The sequence below is a fragment of the Lipophrys pholis genome, assembly GCF_963383615.2.
Source record: "Lipophrys pholis genome assembly, chromosome: 3".
NCBI classification, from domain to species: Eukaryota; Metazoa; Chordata; class Actinopteri; order Blenniiformes; family Blenniidae; genus Lipophrys; species Lipophrys pholis.
The window spans coordinates 3,134,558-3,157,096 of record NC_137627.1 but is presented as its reverse complement, the minus strand read 5'-3'; the positions used below and the strand labels follow the sequence as shown (position 1 = coordinate 3,157,096).

The 22,539-nt window shown below is 42.5% G+C and overlaps 1 protein-coding gene and 1 long non-coding RNA gene across 3 annotated transcripts; one reads left to right on the top strand and one right to left on the bottom strand.

Moving 5' to 3' along the window:
- Window positions 1–10,713: 10,713 nt before the first annotated feature.
- On the top strand, window positions 10,714–15,770 carry tex12 (testis expressed 12). 2 transcript variants are annotated; one of them, XM_080459134.1, is made up of 5 exons: window positions 10,714–11,209; window positions 12,143–12,251; window positions 12,681–12,732; window positions 14,451–14,858; window positions 15,174–15,770. In XM_080459134.1, the coding sequence occupies exons 1-4, from the start codon at window positions 11,108–11,110 to the stop codon at window positions 14,455–14,457; spliced, it is 270 nt and encodes an 89-aa protein (XP_080315260.1). In that variant the 5' UTR covers window positions 10,714–11,107; the 3' UTR covers window positions 14,458–14,858; window positions 15,174–15,770. The 2 variants fall into 2 exon arrangements, with proteins under 2 accessions (XP_080315260.1, XP_080315259.1); XM_080459133.1 differs by having other exon boundaries at window positions 13,739–14,858.
- LOC308107036 lies at window positions 14,567–16,922 on the bottom strand. The gene is made up of 5 exons (XR_013935185.1): window positions 16,689–16,922; window positions 16,259–16,353; window positions 15,912–15,962; window positions 15,774–15,848; window positions 14,567–15,596 (listed from the first exon to the last, which is right to left on the bottom strand). It is a non-coding gene; the product is annotated as an uncharacterized lncRNA (long non-coding RNA).
- Window positions 16,923–22,539: the final 5,617 nt, after the last annotated feature.

Below are 22,539 nucleotides of genomic sequence, written 5' to 3'. Positions count from 1 at the left end.
AAATGAAATGAAATGAAATGAAAGGAGTTCAGAGCTTAATTATGAAGCAAAATCACCAGGAGAAAGAAAATAACCTACAATAATCTCAAATCGTCATAAAAAAAGATTTGAGTTCACTTTGTCCACGTTTTGCTAAAAAATGTTCTGCACAGTGTTACGTCTTCTTAATTCAGCTTTCACCTGGATTACAACACCTGACACTTTACAATTTACAAACATAAAAAACAACAGGATCTTCTGTTTACTAGACAGGCCTTTTGACCATCCAAGCCACAGCGCCTCCTTTTGGTCAGTGTTAATGCTGCATTACTTTGGTGTCGGATGTAATGTAAAACGTACGGTGGCCCAACAACACAACACAACAACAAAACGCAACAACAGAAGGACGCTGCAGTCGGAGAGCTTTGAAGAACTTATGTTGTTGTGTTGTGGCTCTTTGTTGTTGTGTTGTGTTGTTGGCCCTTCTGGGCCACCGTAAAAACACTTGATGACAGTTTTAAAAAAAAAGGACCCAAGATAGTAAAATCAATGTGAATGAATTGCATGTGTAAAGATCACAACTTCATGATTTGAAAGACTAACATTAGCCTTTATATAATTTGGGTTAAAAGCACCACAGAAACTTTCCAAATGTAACAACATATTAAGGCACCGCAGGGATTTGAACCAAGGACCACCTTTTAACAGACAGGTATGTTGACCAGCGAACCCACAGCACCACCCTGAGGTGTCTTTGTGGGTTACATTACCTGGATGTCAGTTGTATTTGAGGAAAGAATTTTCATTTTTATATCAGCTTAAAAAAAAAAAAAACATAAAAAAATGATTGATGAAAGTGATTTAATAAATTAGTTTTTCAGAAAAAACATTTCAGTCTATCAGGACATTTTTCGAGCTGCATTACCAGAATCTGAGCTGAATAACAAAAACATACAGTGATTTTTCATATGCAGTGTGACTGAAACATCCTGATCGTCTGGTCTTCATATAACAGCTTTTCTCCCTGGGTGCTCGCACTGGTTTAGCTCAGTGGTTACTTCCTCTGATACTTCATTCTCTCAATGATCCTCAGTTCTTCCCTCAGTCGAGGGATTGAACCACGGGTGCTGTCCAGTGTGTTTTTTCTTTTTTTGTTATGGATGAAAGGAGATAGATAGATAGATAGATAGATAGATAGATAGATAGATAGATAGATAGATAGATAAACGTATAAACCATGCATTTTCACTTGAAATATTGTCATATATACACGACCTGAAAGTAATAATAAAAAGTGATCATCTGCTTGTGATGGATAAAAGTTTTACATTTTAAATATCTGGTACGGTTTTATACATTGTCAAATTTGTATGTGTGTGTGTGTGTGTGCGTGTTGGGGGGGGGGGGGGGGGGTTAAGAAAAGAACTAAATGGTTTATTAAAGTTGTATGTTTTGCTTTCTTTTAATTGTTACACGTTACAGCTTCGGGATAATATTTCATCTCAACCACAAGTCTATCAGGACATTTTTCAAGCTGCATTACCAGAATCTGAGCTGAATAACAAAAAAATCCTTTAGATGTGATGACAGTGTGAAAAATACAAGTGAAAATGAAAAAACTGTTAAAATCGATGATATTGAATCAGGAGTATTTTTGCACAAAAACATACAGTTATTTTTCATATGCAGTGTGACTGAAACGTCCTGATCGTCTGCCTTCATATAACAGCTTTTCTCCCTGGGTGCTCGCACTGGTTTAGCTCAGTGGTTACTTCCTCTGACACTTCATTCTCTCAATGATCCTCAGTTCTTCCCTCAGTCGAGGGATTGAACCACGGGTGCTGTCCAGTGTGTTTTTTCTTTTTTTTGTTATGGATGTAAGTAGATAGATAGATAGATAGATGGATAGATGGATAGATGGATAGATGGATAGATAGATTAACGTATAAACCATGCATTTTCACTTGAAATATTGTCATATATACACGACCTGAAAGTAATAATAAAAAGTGATCATCTTCTTGTGATGGATAAAAGTTTTACATTTTAAATATCTGGTACGGTTTTATACATTGTCAAATTTGTATGTGTGTGTGTGTGTGTGTGTTGGGGGGGAGGGGTTAAGAAAAAAAGTAAATTGTTTATTAAAGTTGTATGTTTTGCTTTCTTTTTGTTGTTATACGTTACAGCTCCAAGATAATATTTCATCTCAACCACAAGTCTGTCAGGACATTTTTCGAGCTGCATTACCAGAATCTGAGCTGAATAACAAAAAATCCTTTAGATGTGATGACAGTGTGAAAAATACAAGTGAAAATGAATAAACTGTTAAGTTCTATGATATTGAATCAGGAGTATTTTTGCACAAAACATGCAGTAATTTTTTTTAATATGCAGCGTGACTGAAACGTCCTGATCGTCTGGTCTTCATATAACAGCTTTTCTCCCTGGGTGCTCGCACTGGTTTAGCTCAGTGGTTACTTCCTCTGATACTTCATTCTCTCAATGATCCTCAGTTCTTCCCTCAGTCGAGGGATTGAACCACGGGTGCTGTCCAGTGTGTTTTTTCTTTTTTTGTTATGGATGAAAGGAGATAGATAGATAGATAGATAGATAGATAGATAGATAGATAGATAGATAGATAGATAGATAGATAGATAGATAGATAAACGTATAAACCATGCATTTTCACTTGAAATATTGTCATAGATACACGACCTGAAAGTAATAATAAAAAGTGATCATCTGCTTGTGATGGATAAAAGTTTTACATTTTAAATATCTGGTACGGTTTTATACATTGTCAAATTTGTATGTGTGTGTGTGTGTGTGTGTGTGTGTGTGTGTGTGTGTGTGTGTGTGTGTGTGTGTGCGTGTTGGGGGGAGGGGTTAAGAAAAAAAGTAAATTGTTTATTAAAGTTGTATGTTTTGCTTTCTTTTTGTTGTTATACGTTACAGCTCCAAGATAATATTTCATCTCAACCACAAGTCTGTCAGGACATTTTTCGAGCTGCATTACCAGAATCTGAGCTGAATAACAAAAAATCCTTTAGATGTGATGACAGTGTGAAAAATACAAGTGAAAATGAATAAACTGTTAAGTTCTATGATATTGAATCAGGAGTATTTTTGCACAAAACATGCAGTAATTTTTTTTAATATGCAGCGTGACTGAAACGTCCTGATCGTCTGGTCTTCATATAACAGCTTTTCTCCCTGGGTGCTCGCACTGGTTTAGCTCAGTGGTTACTTCCTCTGACACTTCATTCTCTCAATGATCCTCAGTTCCTCCCTCAGTCCAGGGATTGAACCACGGGTGCTGTCCATGTGTGTTTTTATTTCTGTCTCTCTTTAGCGCATCGTCAGCGTTTATGGGATTTTACAACAAGAATTTGATTATTCTAGTGCAGTCTATTGATTTAACATCAAACAATAACCACACAGCACACATAATCCCGTTTGATAGTTTTATTCCTGTTCATCATGTTAACAGCCGTGTGTGTTCCGTGCTGTTATGGATGTAAGTGGTATTTCAAATGGCCGCAATGCTTCTTCTTCATCTGTATTTGAAATGCTTTTTGAGGAACTTAATGGTTACAAGAAGTTGTTGTGAAGAAATATGGAAATATTTTATAGTTAGACAGACAGACTGGTTGCTGCAGAAACTTTCCAAAGTAAAAAGCAGTCTGGTGCTGCAGGGATTTGAATCCAGGATCTCCTGTTGACAAGAAAGGTATTTTGACTAGCTAATCCACAGTGCCCCCACCAGGTGCTTTTAACTGCTGTTTTACCTGGATGGATCCTCATGGTTCTCTGGTTTCCTCTCACATTCCACAAAATTGCATGTAAAATGTAATGTTTAATTGACTGTCTGTGTGTCCTGTGGAAGAATGATGACCTGTCCTGTTGAAAAGTATTTTTACTGACGTCCATACAATGTCCGAGAAAGACGTATAAAAAACTTTCATTCTGACCTCTCTGAGGACGTCCTCGAGATGTATAGAGATTACGTCTTTATCACATGTTTTGGACTTTTTGCTCAGTGGGTTACTGATGTGATGCTGAAATTCAGCAAAGAACGAGACATGTCAATAAAAATGTGTCTACACCTTTTCCGGCTTCAACACATATTCAAATACACAAATGACACATATTTGAGTGGTATTTTTCATTTATTAAAACAGAACTGGCCATCAAAGAGCATACATACATGCTTACTTTGTAACAAACCTCCTCTTCAATGCATACACTCTACACAGGACCTGAGTCACTGTATCTTTAACAAAGAACAATAAATTGATATTATGGACGATTTCTGAAACATTCACGTTAAAGAAAAACGCTGGGTATGACATCACAGGGAGTGACTTTGATCTGATGGCTTTGATCCCAAGATGAAAGCGTGGCAACATCAGTGATGTCGTCAAGATCAAAGCATGATGTCCTCAAGAGCAATGCATGATATAGTGTGTCCAAACAAGAGACCACGTTGGATCAGCGAACACATCTCAATTGTTCACCTGCAAAGACATAGTACTTGCTGGCACAGAAGCTACCACACTGATAGTCTTATTTAAAACACTGATAGTCTTCTTTAAAAAACACTGATAGTTTTATTTAAAACACATTTTAGAAATGGCACAAAGGTACAATCTCAGAGACGGAGAAGGTTTCAAACAGGGCCCTCCCTGTGATTCTTACCCGAGGATTAATCGTGAGATTGCGGTGCTAAAATGTCGTGTCAATGAACTCATGAAGTCAAGGAAGAAAATACTGGAGGTGGAAAATGCTTCCAACTGCCCGGAATTCCAGAAAATCAACGAGGCGCTGAAGGAAACACAATCCAGATTGAAGATTCTCCAGTCTCTAACCCTCTCCAGATTCACTAACCCTAACCTTAAAGGGTTGGATGGAGACATATGGAAGAAGACTGAGGCGTCCTCTGAAAGACACTCAGCTCAAAGGACAAAGGAAGACTTCAATGAAGAAGTGGTCCAGCTGAAGGAGCAGCTCGCTCGCAGTCAACAACACAACACTAAACTCCAGGAGAAATTTGCAATGTACCAGCCCTCCTGTCAAGAGCTGAATGACATAAAAAGACCAAAAGATGAGGACAAGAGGAGGGTGAAGTCCAGAGGTCTGGAGGAGAGGCTCCAGCAGGTGGAGGAGGAGAGAGACAGGCTGCTCTCTGAGAAGGAGAACCTCCACAGTCAGTACACTGCAGTACTGGCTGATAAGGAGAGCCTCCACACTCAGTACACGACAGTACTGGCTGAGAAGGAGAGCCTCCGCGGTCAGTACACAACAGTAGTGACTGATAAGGAGAGCCTCCAGAGTAAGTACACGACAGTACTGGCTGAGAAGGAGAGCCTCCGCGGTCAGTACACGACAGTACTGGCTGAGAAGGAGAGCCTCCGCGGTCAGTACACGACAGTACTGGCTGAGAAGGAGAGCCTCCGCGGTCAGTACACGACAGTACTGGCTGAGAAGGAGAGCCTCCGCGGTCAGTACACAACAGTAGTGACTGATAAGGAGAGCCTCCAGAGTAAGTACACGACAGTACTGGCTGAGAAGGAGAGCCTCCGCGGTCAGTACACGACAGTACTGGCTGAGAAGGAGAGCCTCCGCGGTCAGTACACGACAGTACTGGCTGAGAAGGAGAGCATCTGCGGTCAGTACACGACAGTACTGGCTGAGAAGGAGAGCCTCCGTGGTCAGTACACTACAGTAGTGACTGATAAGGAGAGCCTCCAGAGTAAGTACACTACAGTAGTGACTGATAAGGAGAGCCTCCAGAGTAAGTACACAACAGTACTGGCTGAGAAGGAGAGCCTCCGCGGTGAGTACACGACAGTACTGGCTGAGAAGGAGAGCCTCCGCGGTCAGTACACGACAGTAGTGACTGATAAGGAGAGCCTCCAGAGTAAGTACACAACAGTACTGGCTGAGATGGAGAGCCTCTGCGGTGAGTACACGACAGTACTGGCTGAGAAGGAGAGCCTCCGCGGTCAGTACACTACAGTAGTGACTGATAAGGAGAGCCTCCAAAGTAAGTACACGACAGTACTGGCTGAGAAGGAGAGCCTCCGCGGTCAGTACACGACAGTGGTGGCTGAGAAGGAGAGCCTCCGCGGTCAGTACACTACAGTAGTGACTGATAAGGAGAGCCTCCAGAGTAAGTACACGACAGTACTGGCTGAGAAGGAGAGCCTCCGTGGTCAGTACACTACAGTACTGGCTGAGAAGGAGAGCCACCGCGGTCAGTACGCGACAGTGGTGGCTGAGAAGGAGAGCCTCCGTTGTCAGTACGCTACAGTGGTGGCTGAGAAGGAGAGCCTCCGCGGTCAGTACGCGACAGTGGTGGCTGAGAAGGAGAGCCTCCGCAGTCAGTACACGACAGTACTGGCTGAGAAGGAGAGCCTCCGCAGTCAGTACACTACAGTGCTGGCTGAGAAGGAGAGCCTCCACGGTCAGTACACTACAGTGCTGGCTAAGAAGGAGAGCCTCCGCGGTCAGTACACGACAGTACTGGCTGAGAAGGAGAGCCTCCGCGGTCAGTACACTACAGTAGTGACTGATAAGGAGAGCCTCCAGAGTAAGTACACGACAGTACTGGCTGAGAAGGAGAGCCTCCGTGGTCAGTACGCTACAGTACTGGCTGAGAAGGAGAGCCACCGCGGTCAGTACGCGACAGTGGTGGCTGAGAAGGAGAGCCTCCGCGGTCAGTACGCTACAGTGGTGGCTGAGAAGGAGAGCCTCCGCGGTCAGTACGCGACAGTGGTGGCTGAGAAGGAGAGCCTCCGCAGTCAGTACACGACAGTACTGGCTGAGAAGGAGAGCCTCCGCGGTCAGTACACTACAGTGCTGGCTGAGAAGGAGAGCCTCCACGGTCAGTACACTACAGTGCTGGCTAAGAAGGAGAGCCTCCACGGTCAGTACATGACAGAGCTGGCTGAGAATGTGAGCCTCCACAGTCAGTACACGACATTACTGGCTGAGAAGCAGAGCCTCCGCAGTCAGAACACGACATTGCTGGCTGAGAAGGAGAGCCTCCACACTCAGTCCACTACAGTAGTGGCTGAGAAGGAGAGCCTCCACGATGACGTCGTCAGGCCAGAGGAGGCCAACCAGGTTGTGGAGGAGGAACTCCAGGCGAAGAAGAAGAAGAAAAGCAGCTTCTGGAGGCGACTCTTCAAGAAGCACTGAACAATGGCGGCAGAGAGAAGAAGGCCAGAGAGACAGTGGGAGAGGCCAAGAAGGTTTCAGAGGTCAAAGAATTCCAAGACAACAAAAGAGTCGATCCAGGGAAGGAAGAAGTCACCAAAAGACGAGAGTCAACAACACAACACTAAACTCCAGGAAAAATTTGCAATGTACCAGCTCTCCTGTCAAGAGCTGAATGACATAAAGACCGAAAGGTGAGGACAAGAGGAGGGTGAAGTCCAGAGGTCTGGAGGAGAGGCTCCAGCAGGTGGAAGAGGAGAGAGACAGGCTGCTCTCTGAGAAGGAGAGCCTCCACAGTCAGTACACGACAGTACTGGCTGAGAAGGAGAGCCTCCACGGTCAGTACACTACAGTGCTGGCTAAGAAGGAGAGCCTCCACGGTCAGTACACTACAGTGCTGGCTAAGAAGGAGAGCCTCCACAATGACGTCGTCAGGCCAGAGGAGGCCAACCAGGTTGTAGAGGAGGAACTCCAGGCGAAGAAGAAGAAGAAAAGAAGCTTCTGGAGGCGACTCTTCAAGAAGTACTGAACAATGGCGGCAGTGAGAAGAAGGCCAGAGAGACAGTGGGAGAGGCCAAGAAGGTTTCAGAGGTCAAAGAATTCCAAGACAACAAAAGACTCGATCCAGGGAAGGAAGAAGTCACCAAAAGACGAGGAGGTTGCTGTGGGACGGCTCATTTCTACTACCTACTGTGGCAAAGACATCCAGAGCAGACTCTTCAGAAACCATGAATCCAGTAGAATTCTATTCTATTCAAGGCAGACATGGGACTAGTAGTTCTATAAGATATGATGGAGTCTGGTTGTTAAGAGCTTTATAGGTTAGAAGGAGGATTTCAAATTCTATTCTAGATTTAACAGGGAGCCAACGAAGAGAGGTAAGTATTGGAGTAATGTGATGTCTGATGCTGGTTCTTACAAAATAAAACTCACTTGTGGAGCAGATTGTTGAAACGATCTTTCATTTCACCATAAAAGCACCAGATTTGGCAGACAAGTGCTTCAGAAGCTCCTCTCTCAGAAAAGTACATCATCCACTTGAGGAAGTTAAACTGACGCTGTCTGTGACAGATCTGTCTTCCTCCTGCCAATGACGTCACATACAACCCAGGTGTGGTCGTACTTCCCTTTTTCTGTTTCGTTGCGTCACGTCATGATATTTGATATTTGATTTTGATGTTCAAAATAAAACAAAATGAAATGAAATGAAAGGAGTTCAGAGCTTAATTATGAAGCAAAATCCCCAGGAGAAAGAAAATAACCTACAATAATCTCAAATCGTCAAAAAAAAAGATTTGAGTTCACTTTGTCCACGTTTTGCTAAAAAATGTTCTGCACAGTGTTACGTCTTCTTAATTCAGCTTTCACCTGGATTACAACACCTGACACTTTACAATTTACAAACATAAAAAACAACAGGATCTTCTGTTTACTAGACAGGCCTTTTGACCATCCAAGCCACAGCGCCTCCTTTTGGTCAGTGTTAATGCTGCATTACTTTGGTGTCGGCTGTAATGTAAAACATAAGGTGGCCCAACAACACAACACAACAACAAAACGCAACAACACAACAACAAAACGCCACAACAGAAGGACGCTGCAGTCGGAGAGCTTTGAAGAACTTATGTTGTTGTGTTGTGGCTCTTTGTTGTTGTGTTGTGTTGTTGGCCCTTCTGGGCCACCGTAAAAACACTTGATGACAGTTTTAAAAAAAAAGGACCCAAGATAGTAAAATCAATGTGAATGAATTGCATGTGTAAAGATCACAACTTCATGATTTGAAAGACTAACATTAGCCTTTATATAATTTTGGTTAAAAGCACCACAGAAACTTTCCAAATGTAACAACATATTAAGGCACCGCAGGGATTTGAACCCAGGACCACCTTTTTACCAGACAGGTATGTTGACCAGCGAAACCACAGCACCACCCTGTGGTGTCTTTGTGCATTACATTACCTGGATGTCAGTTGTATTTGACGAAAGAATTTTCATTTTTATATCAGCTTAAAAAAACAACAACATAAAAAATGATTGATGAAAATAATAAATTTTAATAAATTAGTTTTTCAGAAAAAACATTTCAGTCTATCAGGACATTTTTCGAGCTGCATTACCAGAATCTGAGCTGAATAACAAAAACATGCAGTGATTTTTCATATTAGTGTGACTGAAACGTCCTGATCGTCTGGTCTTCATATAACAGCTTTTCTCCCTGGGTGCTCGCACTGGTTTAGCTCAGTGGTTACTTCCTCTGATACTTCATTCTCTCAATGATCCTCAGTCGAGGGATTGAACCACGGGTGCTGTCCAGTGTGTTTTCTCTTTTTTTTGTTATGGATGGATGGATGGATGGATGGATAGATAATAGATAGATAGATCGATGGATGGATGGATGGATAGATAGATAATAGATAGATAGATCGATAGATGGATAGATGGATAGATAGATTAACGTATAAACCATGCATTTTCACTTGAAATATTGTCATATATACACGACCTGAAAGTAATAATAAAAAGTGATCATCTTCTTGTGATGGATAAAAGTTTTACATTTTAAATATCTGGTACGGTTTTATACATTGTCAAATTTGTATGTGTGTGTGTGTGTGTGGGGGGGGGGGGGGGGGGGGGGGGGGGGAGGGGTTAAGAAAAAAAGTAAATTGTTTATTAAAGTTGTATGTTTTGCTTTCTTTTTGTTGTTATACGTTACAGCTCCAAGATAATATTTCATCTCAACCACAAGTCTGTCAGGACATTTTTCGAGCTGCATTACCAGAATCTGAGCTGAATAACAAAAAATCCTTTAGATGTGATGACAGTGTGAAAAATACAAGTGAAAATGAAAACACTGTTAAATTCGATGATATTGAATCAGGAGTATTTTTGCACAAAAACATGCAGTGATTTTTCATATCAGTGTGACTGAAACGTCCTGATCGTCTGCCTTCATATAACAGCTTTTCTCCCTGGGTGCTCGCACTGGTTTAGCTCAGTGGTTACTTCCTCTGACACTTCATTCTCTCAATGATCCTCAGTTCTTCCCTCAGTCGAGGGATTGAACCACGGGTGCTGTCCAGTGTGTTTTTTAATTTTTTGTTATGGATGTAATTAGATAGATAGATGGATGGATGGATGGATGGATGGATGGACGGTTAGATGGATAGATAGATAGATAAACATATAAACCATGCATTTTCACTTGTTAAGAAAAAAACTAAATTGTTTATAAAACTTGTATGTTTTTATTTATTTTTGTTGTTACACGTCACAGCTTCGGGATAATATTTCATCTCAATCACAATTCAGTGTGAAAAATCTTTAAAAGTGAAATGCGTTGCAGGGAAATTATTCATATTTCTTTCCCTGCAATCATCGATTATATATATAAAAAAAGAACTACATCTTGTTTATTCTCACGGTTTGTCCATAACGTCTTAGAAACGTGGTAAATTAAAAATGATGAACTGATTTTTCGGGTAATCCAAACGTGCCTGTCGTTTCCCTGATGACCGTGAACGCAGCGTTAGCGCGAGCAGTTAGCATCACGTTCAGCTCCTTCGTGGTTGAACAACCGACATTCCGCAGCTTATTGAGAACATTTTAGTGCTTTTCACGGAATCTGCAATCGCTAAAGGTCCCGGGTGAGACGGCGTTTCTTTCACAAACGCTCCTATCGACACTTTGGCGACGCTTTGGCTCATTGACCTCCCAAAAGGTTTTAGCTCTGTTGGCCTGCTAACGCGAAGGTCGTGCTCATCCGATTAAATCTTTAGCTGACTGCTAATCTGATTATCTCTTTATTTGACTGATAATCTGATTAAATGATTGGCGAAATTTTTATTAGACTTTCACGAAAGACATATGGCTGATTCTGCGTTGGCAGTGTTCGTCCATCACAATGAATGAAGCAACGGGGACTGGAGACAAAGAGCCGCCGGCAGGGCCTCACAGGAGGACAGCGAGGAGCAACAATGAGCCCCGAGCGTCCCCCGCCAACAAGGTACACACATCGACAAGGTCACCACACATTGTATTGTCTGGGAGAAATGTTGCCCAACTGTTGTAGGGAAGTAAAGATACCATTATTGGGTATCAGGTCCAATACCAATATCGATACCCGTATTGGGTCCGATACCGGTATCGATACCAGTATTGGGTCCGATACCGGTATCGATACCGGTATTGGGTATCGGGTCCAATACCAGTATCAATACCGGTATTAGGTATCGGTTCCGATATCGATACTAGTATCGATACAAATATTGGGTATCCGTTCTGATACCAATACCGGTATCGATACCATTATTAGGTATCGGGTCCGATACCAGTATCAATACCAATACCAGTATCGATGCTGGTATTGGATCCGAAACTGCACAGAGTACTCGTACTCATAACGGATTCCTGATTCAACCTGACAAGTATTACGTGACATCAGCAGCAGGTAGATAGATTGAGTGATGTCTGTAATTTGGAGATTGCTTAAAATTTGACGAAAGTAAGACAGAATATAAATTATGTTCTGCCAAAATATCAAGAGGAGACAAAAAAAACCAGTTTGTACAACTCCAGCAACTTAATCACCAGTTGGATCAGCAGAGTTAGAACTCATTAGTATAACTTCTCAGTGGATCCGGGAGGACTTTACTCCCAAAATACCACGAAAGTTTTGCGTTTTCACTTTAAATCTTTGCCGTGCAAATGAGCCCAAAGTGTTTTTATTCTTCACGAATGTTGTCGCATTTCTCAACATCAATATGGTGTTTTGCATGTTCAGCGTTTCTCGCGCAGCCCTCACAAAGTCACCTTTTGTCACTTTGAGTTAAATCTGCGAGCCGTCTCGGGTCGGTTTTGGTCGTCTGTACTCATTTCTTCTGAAGTGTTTGAATGTTCAGTGTGGAAATGTTGCAGCCGGTCTTCTCTCCTGTATCAGATGGAAAGGTCGCCTGCAAATCCCGGTAAATCCCCACCAAAGAAGAAAAGACCCGCGTCTGAACCATCCACCGAGGACTCGGCTCACACTTTTGAGGCTACAGCTGCAGGTATGCACACAGTTGTGTGGTAAGATTACTTTACATTTTAAAACAGGAGAGAAGAGAGTCCTCTATAGGTTGGGAAGTTGCAATGTGGTGAGAAGACCTGTTAGTTTTATAGTTGACCGTCACCGTAATACTAATCCAGCTTTGTCCTCTGTCCTTACGAATGCCCGTGTCCTCATATTGTTAATGTTTAGAACGTATTATTCTCTGCATGCATGTGTGTGTGTGTGTGCGGTTTCATTCCATAAACAACCAACAGCACCCACTAGTGGCCCGACACGAAAACCACGTTGATTTCAGTGTTTCTGCAGTTTTCATGTCGACGCGAAACTTTTCTGAAACGAAGAGACAAAAACGATGCATTTGCATTTGAGAAGTTGCCATGGAAACGGGGCCTGAGGCTTTCTTCCGTTTGTTTCCTTCCTGTCGCAGGTGCCAGTACCGAGCTCGGCATGCTGGTGTCAGCATTCGCAGGAAGGCTAAGGTATTCAGACAAGCTCATTTTAACACTTGGAACAGGCAGAGATTGTTTGAAGGTGTTGAATGTGAATGAAGTTTTTGTGTGGAAAATAATGGAAACTATGCTTCGCTCATTGAAATAATGTTATAGTGTGCATAGTCATAACACAGGCATATACTGTAGATTATTCAGTGAGTATTTATTGATGGCGAGACTGCAGTACCAGACCAAATCGAACATTTTACACAAACGTGTACAATCCAGATTACAAAAAGGTTGGAGTGATGTTTGAAATGGAATTACAATCAGAATGTGTTGAGTTATGATTCGACGTCTCGTTACAAAAACAGTATAAACAATCCTGTAAGTTCAGAAAGTTTTTTTTCCTGCCACCAGCAAAATACTGAAAAAGTATTTGTCTCTCTTTGGCTATCAAACCCCCCCCCCCCTAAAAAAAGCTTTCCAGAGGCAGGTAACTTCCAAAAGTGTCTTGCACTACTTTATGTATTCCCTTCTTATGGCAGTCCATCAATAAAAACCAATGATTTCCATTTGCATTTCCACAATTTCTCCAGCAGGGGGCAGAGTTTCCTTCATCATGAGGTCTAATCAAGTCTCTTCAACTCTGAGCCGCTGCGTTTCCATTGATGTGCCCACATTGTTAACAACTCCCCCTCCCCTCCAGTTCCCGTTTTGTTTTTGATACGTATAATAATAATAATAAGAAAAATAATGCTATTGCTCTGCGTTACTTCTGCCATGCTCATAAATCTAAAGCATGACGTCACGTAGTACTCACCACGTTGTATCAGGGACCTTTTTTTTTTTGGTGCATTATCGGACAATGTCGGTGCTTCCCCAGTTTCTTCCAAGCGTTCTGGACTCCCTGCTGTTCACTTTCTTGCCTCAGTGTTGTGTCTGCTAAGCTCGCTAAAGCCCCGCTTCCTATCGGACAAAGAGCAGCCGTCTGTGCTGAGAATCTTCCAGAGAACGTCTCCCTTGACGTCTTCCGTCTGTCCTTCTGCCCCAGTGAGAAAGCTGCAGCAGATACCTGCCAGATGAGGGAGCTGGAGAGTCTTCTGACAGAGGCTCGGAATCTGGAATCCCACTTAAAAGAGAAGAAAACCCGCCTGAAGCAAACATTAGCTGTGATCTCCGATAAACTGCAGGGTTAAATCTGTCTTCTCCCCCGACTGTCATCTTTGTTTGTACACAACACAAGATTTCTGCAGTTCAGTATCTGAAAATGTGACGAGGTGTCTTCCAAAATGTACTTTGTTTGCCATAGAATAAATTAATATTAAATACATTTTGAGTGCATTGGATTAAACGGTGACTTTGAACTGAAAGACATTCATGTTTCTTGAAATCTCTCCACCACATGAAGAAACTTCACTTCCCGATCTTCGTGCTAGACCTTCGTTCTATGATCTGATACTTCAGCTGGGAATAAAGTAAAGTCCCGGGAGTAAAATAGAGTTTCACTTATTTACGTTCACTGACAAGCTGCTGCTTAACCTGAAGCTTTGAGATGTGCTCTGAAACCAAAGGTTATGTTGAAAGCTCTGTCACAATTAAAAGAAAGTAAAATTAACTAAAATGTCTTCTATTCTGAGTTGGAGTGATGAAATGTAAAATCAAGTAGTTTTTGCATTTAGAACTGTATATAAACTGTATATATTTGAGTTGTTCGCTTCATTTTAGAGGTTAAACATGTTTTTTTTTGTTTTTTTTCCCCCCAGAATGTGACCAAACAGGAAACGGATCAACAAAGAGAACCTCTACATAAACAAAAGGAAGAAAAAAAAAACATCCCGAATCAGGACGAAATATAAACTACTATTCACACATTGTTTTTAAACGTATATTCTTATAAAAACCAGATAAAGCAAAACAAAAAAGAAATGTACACAAACAAACCAAAGTAGTGAAGGAACACACCAAGTATTTAAGAGAAAAAAACTGCATCTATTCAAACACGCGACATGTTTTGTGAAACGAAAACACAGAAACTGTTTTCTGTTTGCCAGGTTTGATGAGGCTGAATCCAAGGATGACGTCAACCTGGAACTTCTGACTCCGGGGAAACTCCGTGACCCTCTTCCCGACGACCTCACGACGCTGGATGTCTCGTGTTTTGTCTTTCTGAGGTGATTTTAGACCCCGAGGCCGTTCAAAGCTTTATAGACAAGAAGTAAGGCCTTCACAGGGAAAACAAAACATTTTAGTTCTAGTTGCAACGTTCTCATCTGCAGTATTTCCTGCCGACATTCCAAACATTTCAATACATTTTTGTCAGTTGACGGATTATCAGCTCCTCTGCTCATCCCACAAATTGTAAGCTGCTTTGTGGAAATTCTGCCCCTGCGTGCAGGGTGAAGACTCAGAATGTTCAGCAGCACCTCTCACACCTCGTTCCATGTTTCGCAGCTTTTGGTAATCACGTTGCTCTCGTTTCCTTCAAGTGTTGCTGTCTTTCGACTGAGCACCTTCTCCCTCTCTTCCCTGCTCCATCGCTTCGTCCGCCTCCCAGGCCAATGCCGTGAATCAAACACGAGCGCAGCGCCGCCATCTGAAGCAACAGCAGCTTGTCAAAGGTCAGACTCCACACGAGGGCACTACAAGCTGGGGAAGTTGTGTAAGAGTTTGCGTGTCGTCACAACGGCGGGTCGTCCTGATGAATGGACGGCCATAAAATCTGCTCGGGTTCAACAGACTAACTGTCAGCGAGCAGGAAGCTGTTTTCTTTTTTTTTTTAATCTGAAGATACGTCCGCCGTCGTTGAGAAACCCTGGTGAGAGGTCAGGACTGTGTGCATGGACGGCCTGTTGTTGGGGTTAAACATCTGCTAGAACAAGTGGTGGTGCACGCCGACACACCATCAGAACCTGGAGGGAGAGACGCCAGAATCCCTGAGACAACAAACTGGCTGGCGATACGCCGTCCCACCATTGCACAACAATGCTCAGTGCTGCGATGCAACTTTCCCCACAGTCACACACTGATCACTGTTGTTTTCATCCATTTTTACAAAATCTCATATAAAAACAGTTGTGGCAGCTTACCTCTTGTTGTACTGGATATCTGGTAGTGCCTAGTAATGTGTGGCTCCATCGTATGTGGGAACACGAGCGTTTGAGCTATTAAAAAACACACCGAGAAATAAAGAAACACGAGGAATTAAATAGAATTTTTCCTGTTACCTGTTCTGATGCACGCAGAGCCAGAATCTCTGAGCTTGACTGTCCCATGATCTGTCAGGAAAGTATTTTGTGTGAGAATGAGAGAATATCTGGTAGAAGAAAAAGTACAGAAAGCAGCCAAACAATGAGGGATAATTGTGAAAATAGCTGCAGGTCATCAGCGAATACATTATCCACATCGAACTGGGTGTTTTTCTGATCTCCGCTGCAGTACTCAGCTGAACAAACACAGTCACATTTCCTATCCTGCAATCCAAACAATCACAACTGTATCCTCCCAAATATCTTGTAATAACTTTTAAAGGGTGATTTGTTTGAGTACGTGTGTGGAGATGGGGTGCAATTACCTCCAAATGCCTCCCTGGAGGCCAAAATGTGCGGATGCTTCATTGTGGACAGCAGGATGGCGTCCCTCTTTGAATTCTCCAATTTGGTTCTGATTCTATAAATATGCAAATACAAGCATGGAGGCATTCTCTATTATGCAAAACAAACAGCCTCCATGTCTTAATGTAGGCAGCAGTCTGGTAGGTTATCAGCAAGGTGCAAATAACATTCTCATATCCCAGGCCGCAGGCGACCACAACAATCTGGAAACAAATAATCTGTATCGTGTTCGTTTCTCCATGTGTTGTAAGGACAGCCCTGCGGATTCTGCATACTTATTCCAAGGTTTTATTAAGGTATGGTAAGGTAAGCCCCCCCACCCCCCCAGGGTTTGCAATGGTGCTTTAAATCTTATTCCACCACACACGAGGGTGTGCAGTTTGCACTCACTTTAGGCAGCTGGATTTCTTTCATCACATAATGTTCCTTGCTGCTTTTACACCAGACCAGCGCGACGCGTTTGAATGAGCCTTCCCCGATGGTCTTTGGGAGGGCATAGTTCTCCATTTGGCCTGTTCGTGAAGCACAGAGATTGACAATGACATGTCAAACACAGGAAATCTAAGAGTCTCCAGATCGTCCGCCACCTGGACCTGTTTGTGAGCTACTTCCGTGTTATTGTATGACGTAGGGGATGCGTAACACAGCATTATGCAACGCGGCCGCCAGATGGCAGCAGACGACAAACTATTCTTAGTGGCCGTTCGCCTGAATTTACTGCAATAACAGAAATAAATGGAAACGACATGGTCAAATGAGGCGCAGCAGGGAGCTGCTGGGGCGCCATGGGACTTGTTTAGGGACTCACAGAGATGACCCGTCAAAAGCTGGATTCGAGCCTATAAATGTGATTTTGGGTATATTAATCACGCCATGGTCCCCACGCTACCAGAGCCCGGATAGCTCAGTCGGTAGAGCATCAGACTTTTAATCTGAGGGTCCAGGGTTCAAGTCCCTGTTCGGGCGATAGAATTTTTTCGGAAACGAACTATAAATGTTCACAAGTTAAAATACGCATCAAATTAACACATTTTTACTTCATTTTAGCGGAGAAAAGTAAAGTAAATTCTCTAAATTCGTGAATTGATCAACACTAACACCCACAATGGTGCAGCCAGACACAGGAAATTCCTTAGACTGTCGTGCTGTTGTAGAAGGAGGATTATTAACCTTTGTAAAATGTGATAAAATAAACCTTTGAGGCTTGTCGGTGTCGGTTATTCGTAAGTGTCGGTAGATGGCGCTGTTTTACTCCTGGTCATTTCATGTAACCAAAACAAACATGGCGCCTGAATTGGGTTCATATACTAAACCTTTCTGTGTCTTATTCACAGGCACGTTTCATGTCATAGGAACACTTTTCTAGGATCATTTTATCCTCTAGATGCTATATAAGCATTTACCTGTACTTGTAGGCAATATAAGAGTGTTTGTGAAAGAAAACAATTTGAGTTTTGATTGTGTTTGATTATGCACGTTTAAGCATTTCCTAATTTTGTGAATGTAATACATTCAGATGAGATAAGGAATCTGTTCATAGTAAATTGAAGATTAGTAAGAAGTGCATTCAGGTTTATCTAAAAATTCGGTGACATTTTGATTCAGTGTTTAATTTTAATTGGTGTCTGTCATAGTCAGTGGTTGTGATTGGCTTGAATGAAAGGCAAGACGTAGTGGGTGGGGTCAACTGGAGAGACAGGAAGAAGGTAACGTCCTAACACTAAAAGAGAGTTGGAAAAGTAACAGTGAAAAAGAGAATTTTATAGTGAGACATTATCTTCAGTGAAAGCCGGAGCAAGAAGCAGAGAAGTGCTGCTTCCGACTTTTGATTGTTTAACTTTCGCTGGTGGTTTGCCGAGTTGCCGGACGATTACACATGCGCAGAAGTCTCAGGTAGCACGAGGTAGACGCGTGCCGAGGGTCCGCCACGCCTAAACCTCACACCTGGGTTTTGATTCGTTCACCTTTTCTACCTTTTGCCATCTTTTGGACTTACTTTCTTTTTCTTCAGGACCACCACACAAACCCGTGAGTGAGACTAAGTTGTTGGATATCTTTTATGTGCAAGGAGTGTGTGTATGTGTGTGTGTGTGTGTGTGTGTGTGTGTGTGTGTGTGTGTGTGTGTGTGTGTTTGACTGTAATGTACATTTAAGTGATAGTTAATGCATTATCAACCATCTAGTTAGAACGTTATAAATTAGGATTAAGGCAGTAAGTTACTGGATGATTTTTTTTCTTCGTAATTACAGGATTGTTTGGTTTAAAACATTTTGTTATACACTCTCAAACAAAAAGTATTTAGTTTGTATTGTGTGTTTCATTGTGAATAAACTGCTAAACTATGCAGCTCGTTGGTAAGAAAGCTAAGAGGTGTAACCTATTTTCCATCCACCCACTTTTTCACTGAGCAGCTTATATTATAAAACCTCTATATTCTTCCACACCGGCCTTCAGAGATACTTTTTTTTTAAGGATGCATTTAATAACATTCCTCAGATAATGTAGAGATTAAAAGATTCACACACATATTAATTAGGTGAAAACACGCATTCTTACAGGTATGTACAGCACCAATCTCACGTCAGTGTCCATCCATCTTCTGTAATTTTGCTTGTTCAGGTTTGCAGGGCATTGGAGCCAACTTAAGCTCACATTGGGCGGAGACAGGACACACCCTGGACGGGTCCCCAGTCCATCGCAGAGCAAACACACAAAGACAGACAACTTCATACACTCACTTTCACATCTAGCGGTAATCTGGAGTCATCAGCCGCATGTTTTTGGACCGTTGGAGGAAACCAGAGTACCTGAAGGAAACCCACACACACAGGGAGACGGACATGCAAAGGCCACAAAGACAGGCCCAGCTGGTATTTGCACCCATGACATTGTTGCTGTGAGGCGAGAGCGCTGAACGCCGCTCCACCGTGCAGCCTTGAGGTCAATGTAAAAGTGTGAACTAATGAAGCCGGCGAGCTGGCGTTTTAAAACGGTGACATCTGGTGGCAGAGCGGCCGCCTCGCTGTACAACGGCTTCGCAAACATCCACGATGTGTTGCGTTGTGGTGTTTTGATCGTAAAATACGTCCAAACGGCGACATGTTGTCATGAAAAGTTGGATAGCACAGTGCTGCTACGTTAGCCTGCTCGCTGGCTGCAAACGATTTACGCCAATGCCAATACTTGATCAGATCGGCCCCTTCTCTAATGGTAACCATTGGTTACGGTTCTTTCGGTACCGTAATCATCCACAACTTTGGCAGTAGGGACGCACAAGAACGTGTCCTGTCCCGGCGCATACTGCTTGGTGGGATCGCGACTTAACAGACTGTTCCTGTGTGTGGCGCTCCTGCTCTCGCTGCTCTGCAGCTTCCTGCCTGAGCGGAGGGAAGGAGGGGAAGACCGAGTGTGTGGAGTCGCTCAAACAAAAAGTGGCCTCACGGCCGAGCAGGAAGAGCCCGGATAGCTCAGTCGGTAGAGCATCAGACTTTTAATCTGAGGGTCCAGGGTTCAAGTCCCTGTTCGGGCGGAAGAATTTTAACTGTTAAAATTAAGAAGTTGCTTCCAGGTGAACAACCAGCGTGACAATCAGAAAATCCACAACAAGACATGCTAAATGTGTCACTGAGGCAACTTCCCTATGAAACCAACTCAGCAACAATATTTAAAAGAGAAACCCAGTGTAAACCATCTTGAAACCCTTTTTCTGCTTGATTTCAGACCTCGTCAATGTCGAAAGCTGAACGCCGGTGATAGAGAGCACTCTGGCCAGGTATGCTTTAAAAACAAACAAACCTGAAGACAAAATGTTTTCAGATTTCTATTTGTTTTTCATAAACACTTTAGTATGTCATTATACAGTGTACTAACACGATAAAGATGTCCTATTATATTCAAAGTAGCACCGAATCTGCTCGCACATGTTCATAGACAAGTTTTATAAACTAAATGCTGATGAACCAAATGACTTTATTCAATGTATTTTTCATAAATTGTCCGCTCATAATCTCTGTTATAAGTTGTACATGGAATGTTTGTGTATGAATATCTGGGAACAAAAATATCAGTAAAACCAAGTTTATTATAACACAAAAAACATCAACCTTGAATTACACTGTACAAGTTCAGCTTGTGATTTTCTGCCATGAGATTCTGTCAAAGTTGTAAACTGAGGGTTGAAGTCCTTCAAGACCTCGGCTAGCCTTTCTGGCTCGCCATGAACTTATGGAAACAAAAATAACTTCATAGAGCAGTGTTATTAATTTCTGCATGAAGGGGAATGATTAAGCTCCCGTCAAAAACCTCAACGTCTTCATGTGATGAACACCTGAGCCACTGACCCTTGAACACGCATTGTTATCAGTTCAAACAAAACACTGCCAGAGGGCCGGTCTGCCAGAGCCCGGATAGCTCAGTCGGTAGAGCATCAGACTTTTAATCTGAGGGTCCAGGGTTCAAGTCCCTGTTCGGGCGAGAGTTTTAGTCAGGCCTGGTATGACGGGAATCTCTCCAACATCCTCCTCAAAGCTTTACATCCGGAATGAAGTAGAAGTCAAACAGCCTCCATCAGAACGTCTGAACATCCTCAACCCACAAACAAGCTGCGTAGTGACAGAGCTCGGCCTCTTGCATTCACCCGTCACTGAACAGCAGCTCAAATCATCATTTTCAGAGACTCTTTCAAACAAGAATATTAAAAATGGTCTTCAGCAGTGATGCTGGTGTCATGTAGCCGGTATAAAAGCACTTATTGATATCTGGTCTGAAGACTATATGTGGCAATTGTTTGTGGCGACCCATTAGCCACGGGCTAACTAGCCTAGCCACCACGGGCTAAAGCGGCGGGACTTCCTGTTTCGGTCTGGACCAATCAATGAGCCGTGTCTCTTCTTTACTCCCTCTCTGGTCAGTGTTTGTGTCAGGCGACAGCGCCCCCAAACTAGCAGCTGGTGTAATTGCGTGACATTTTGGACGCCACCCGATCCAAATGAAGGTGTGAAAATCCCCCCCCAAACCAAGTCCCGGACTACTCAATGTGAAAAGGCCCCTCACTGTTTGGAAGGCCGCATTTACGTGACACGGTTTTCAAGTGGAAACGGAAAACTTCTGTTGTGTTTTGGGTGTCCGTTTACACGACAATGGTGCAAAGCATCTTTCTGAAACTTAATCCCAAGGTGGAACTTTTTGAAACTGCCCCGACTCTGTCTCAGTTACATTTGTGGAGAAGCAATCTGATTACATTAGTTCAACCCTTGAGCCCTGTTAAGGTTTGTGTGGTTGTGGGGCGCTTTGATTGAAATAATCTCGGCTGGGTTTTCTGCCATGAAAACCAATAACATCAATTTCTAAATTGCCCAGGATTGTGTAAATAGTGGCTGCAAACCACTTTAGAAAAATGTTTTCTAATGAAATGATTTTGACATTAGGTCAGTAATAGGAATGGCTAATGGATGTTGGAATACTTACTGTTAAGTATTTTCAGTTCTTGTGACTGGTTTCATTATAAAAGCTCAAATTTAGAAACAAAACAAGGCATGTTACCTACTTAATGTGGTTCCAGTAAAGTGTCATTCATCCACTTGTTTTTCATTCATTGTTGTGAGTTTTTAAATTCATCCCACGGTAATAATGTGCAGAAATCACAAACCAATCCTCACTCCTCGCTGGATCCCAGCAAAAATAATGAAAGACAAATAGTCCAGACTTGATATAAATTGTGATGGATCACCCAATTCCAGTCATTTTCTAAAGTCTGCAAATAGATTTTCATAAGCAGCAAATAATGAAATGGAACTGTCAACCAGTAAATGATCAGCACAAATTAAAGTGTGTTTGGTTTGAAGTTAAAGACCTGAAACATGAAAATATACCACTAAGGCTTGTTCATGTTTAGAAAAATTCCCCTCTCATCTCTTCCAATATAAACCAACTGATCTACACACAGATTAATTCACATTATTTCAAATATTTGCCCGTTATTTTTTTTTAACACAGGCACGTGTTCTGGTTGCACGGGATGAAAAGCTTCATTTTGGACTGGACGCTCCACCGAAGCGGCAGCCAAATATACTGATGCAAATCATCAGATAACTGGAAGATCAAATCAAGGCTGTACTGGTATGGTCACATGTATTTGATAGTACTGTACTAACAGTAGTACCCTGTATGTAGTGGTTAAGACTCACCTCATATTGAGAATGACCCTGGTTTGAGTCTGGTCTAATCTGTTTAAATGCAGCA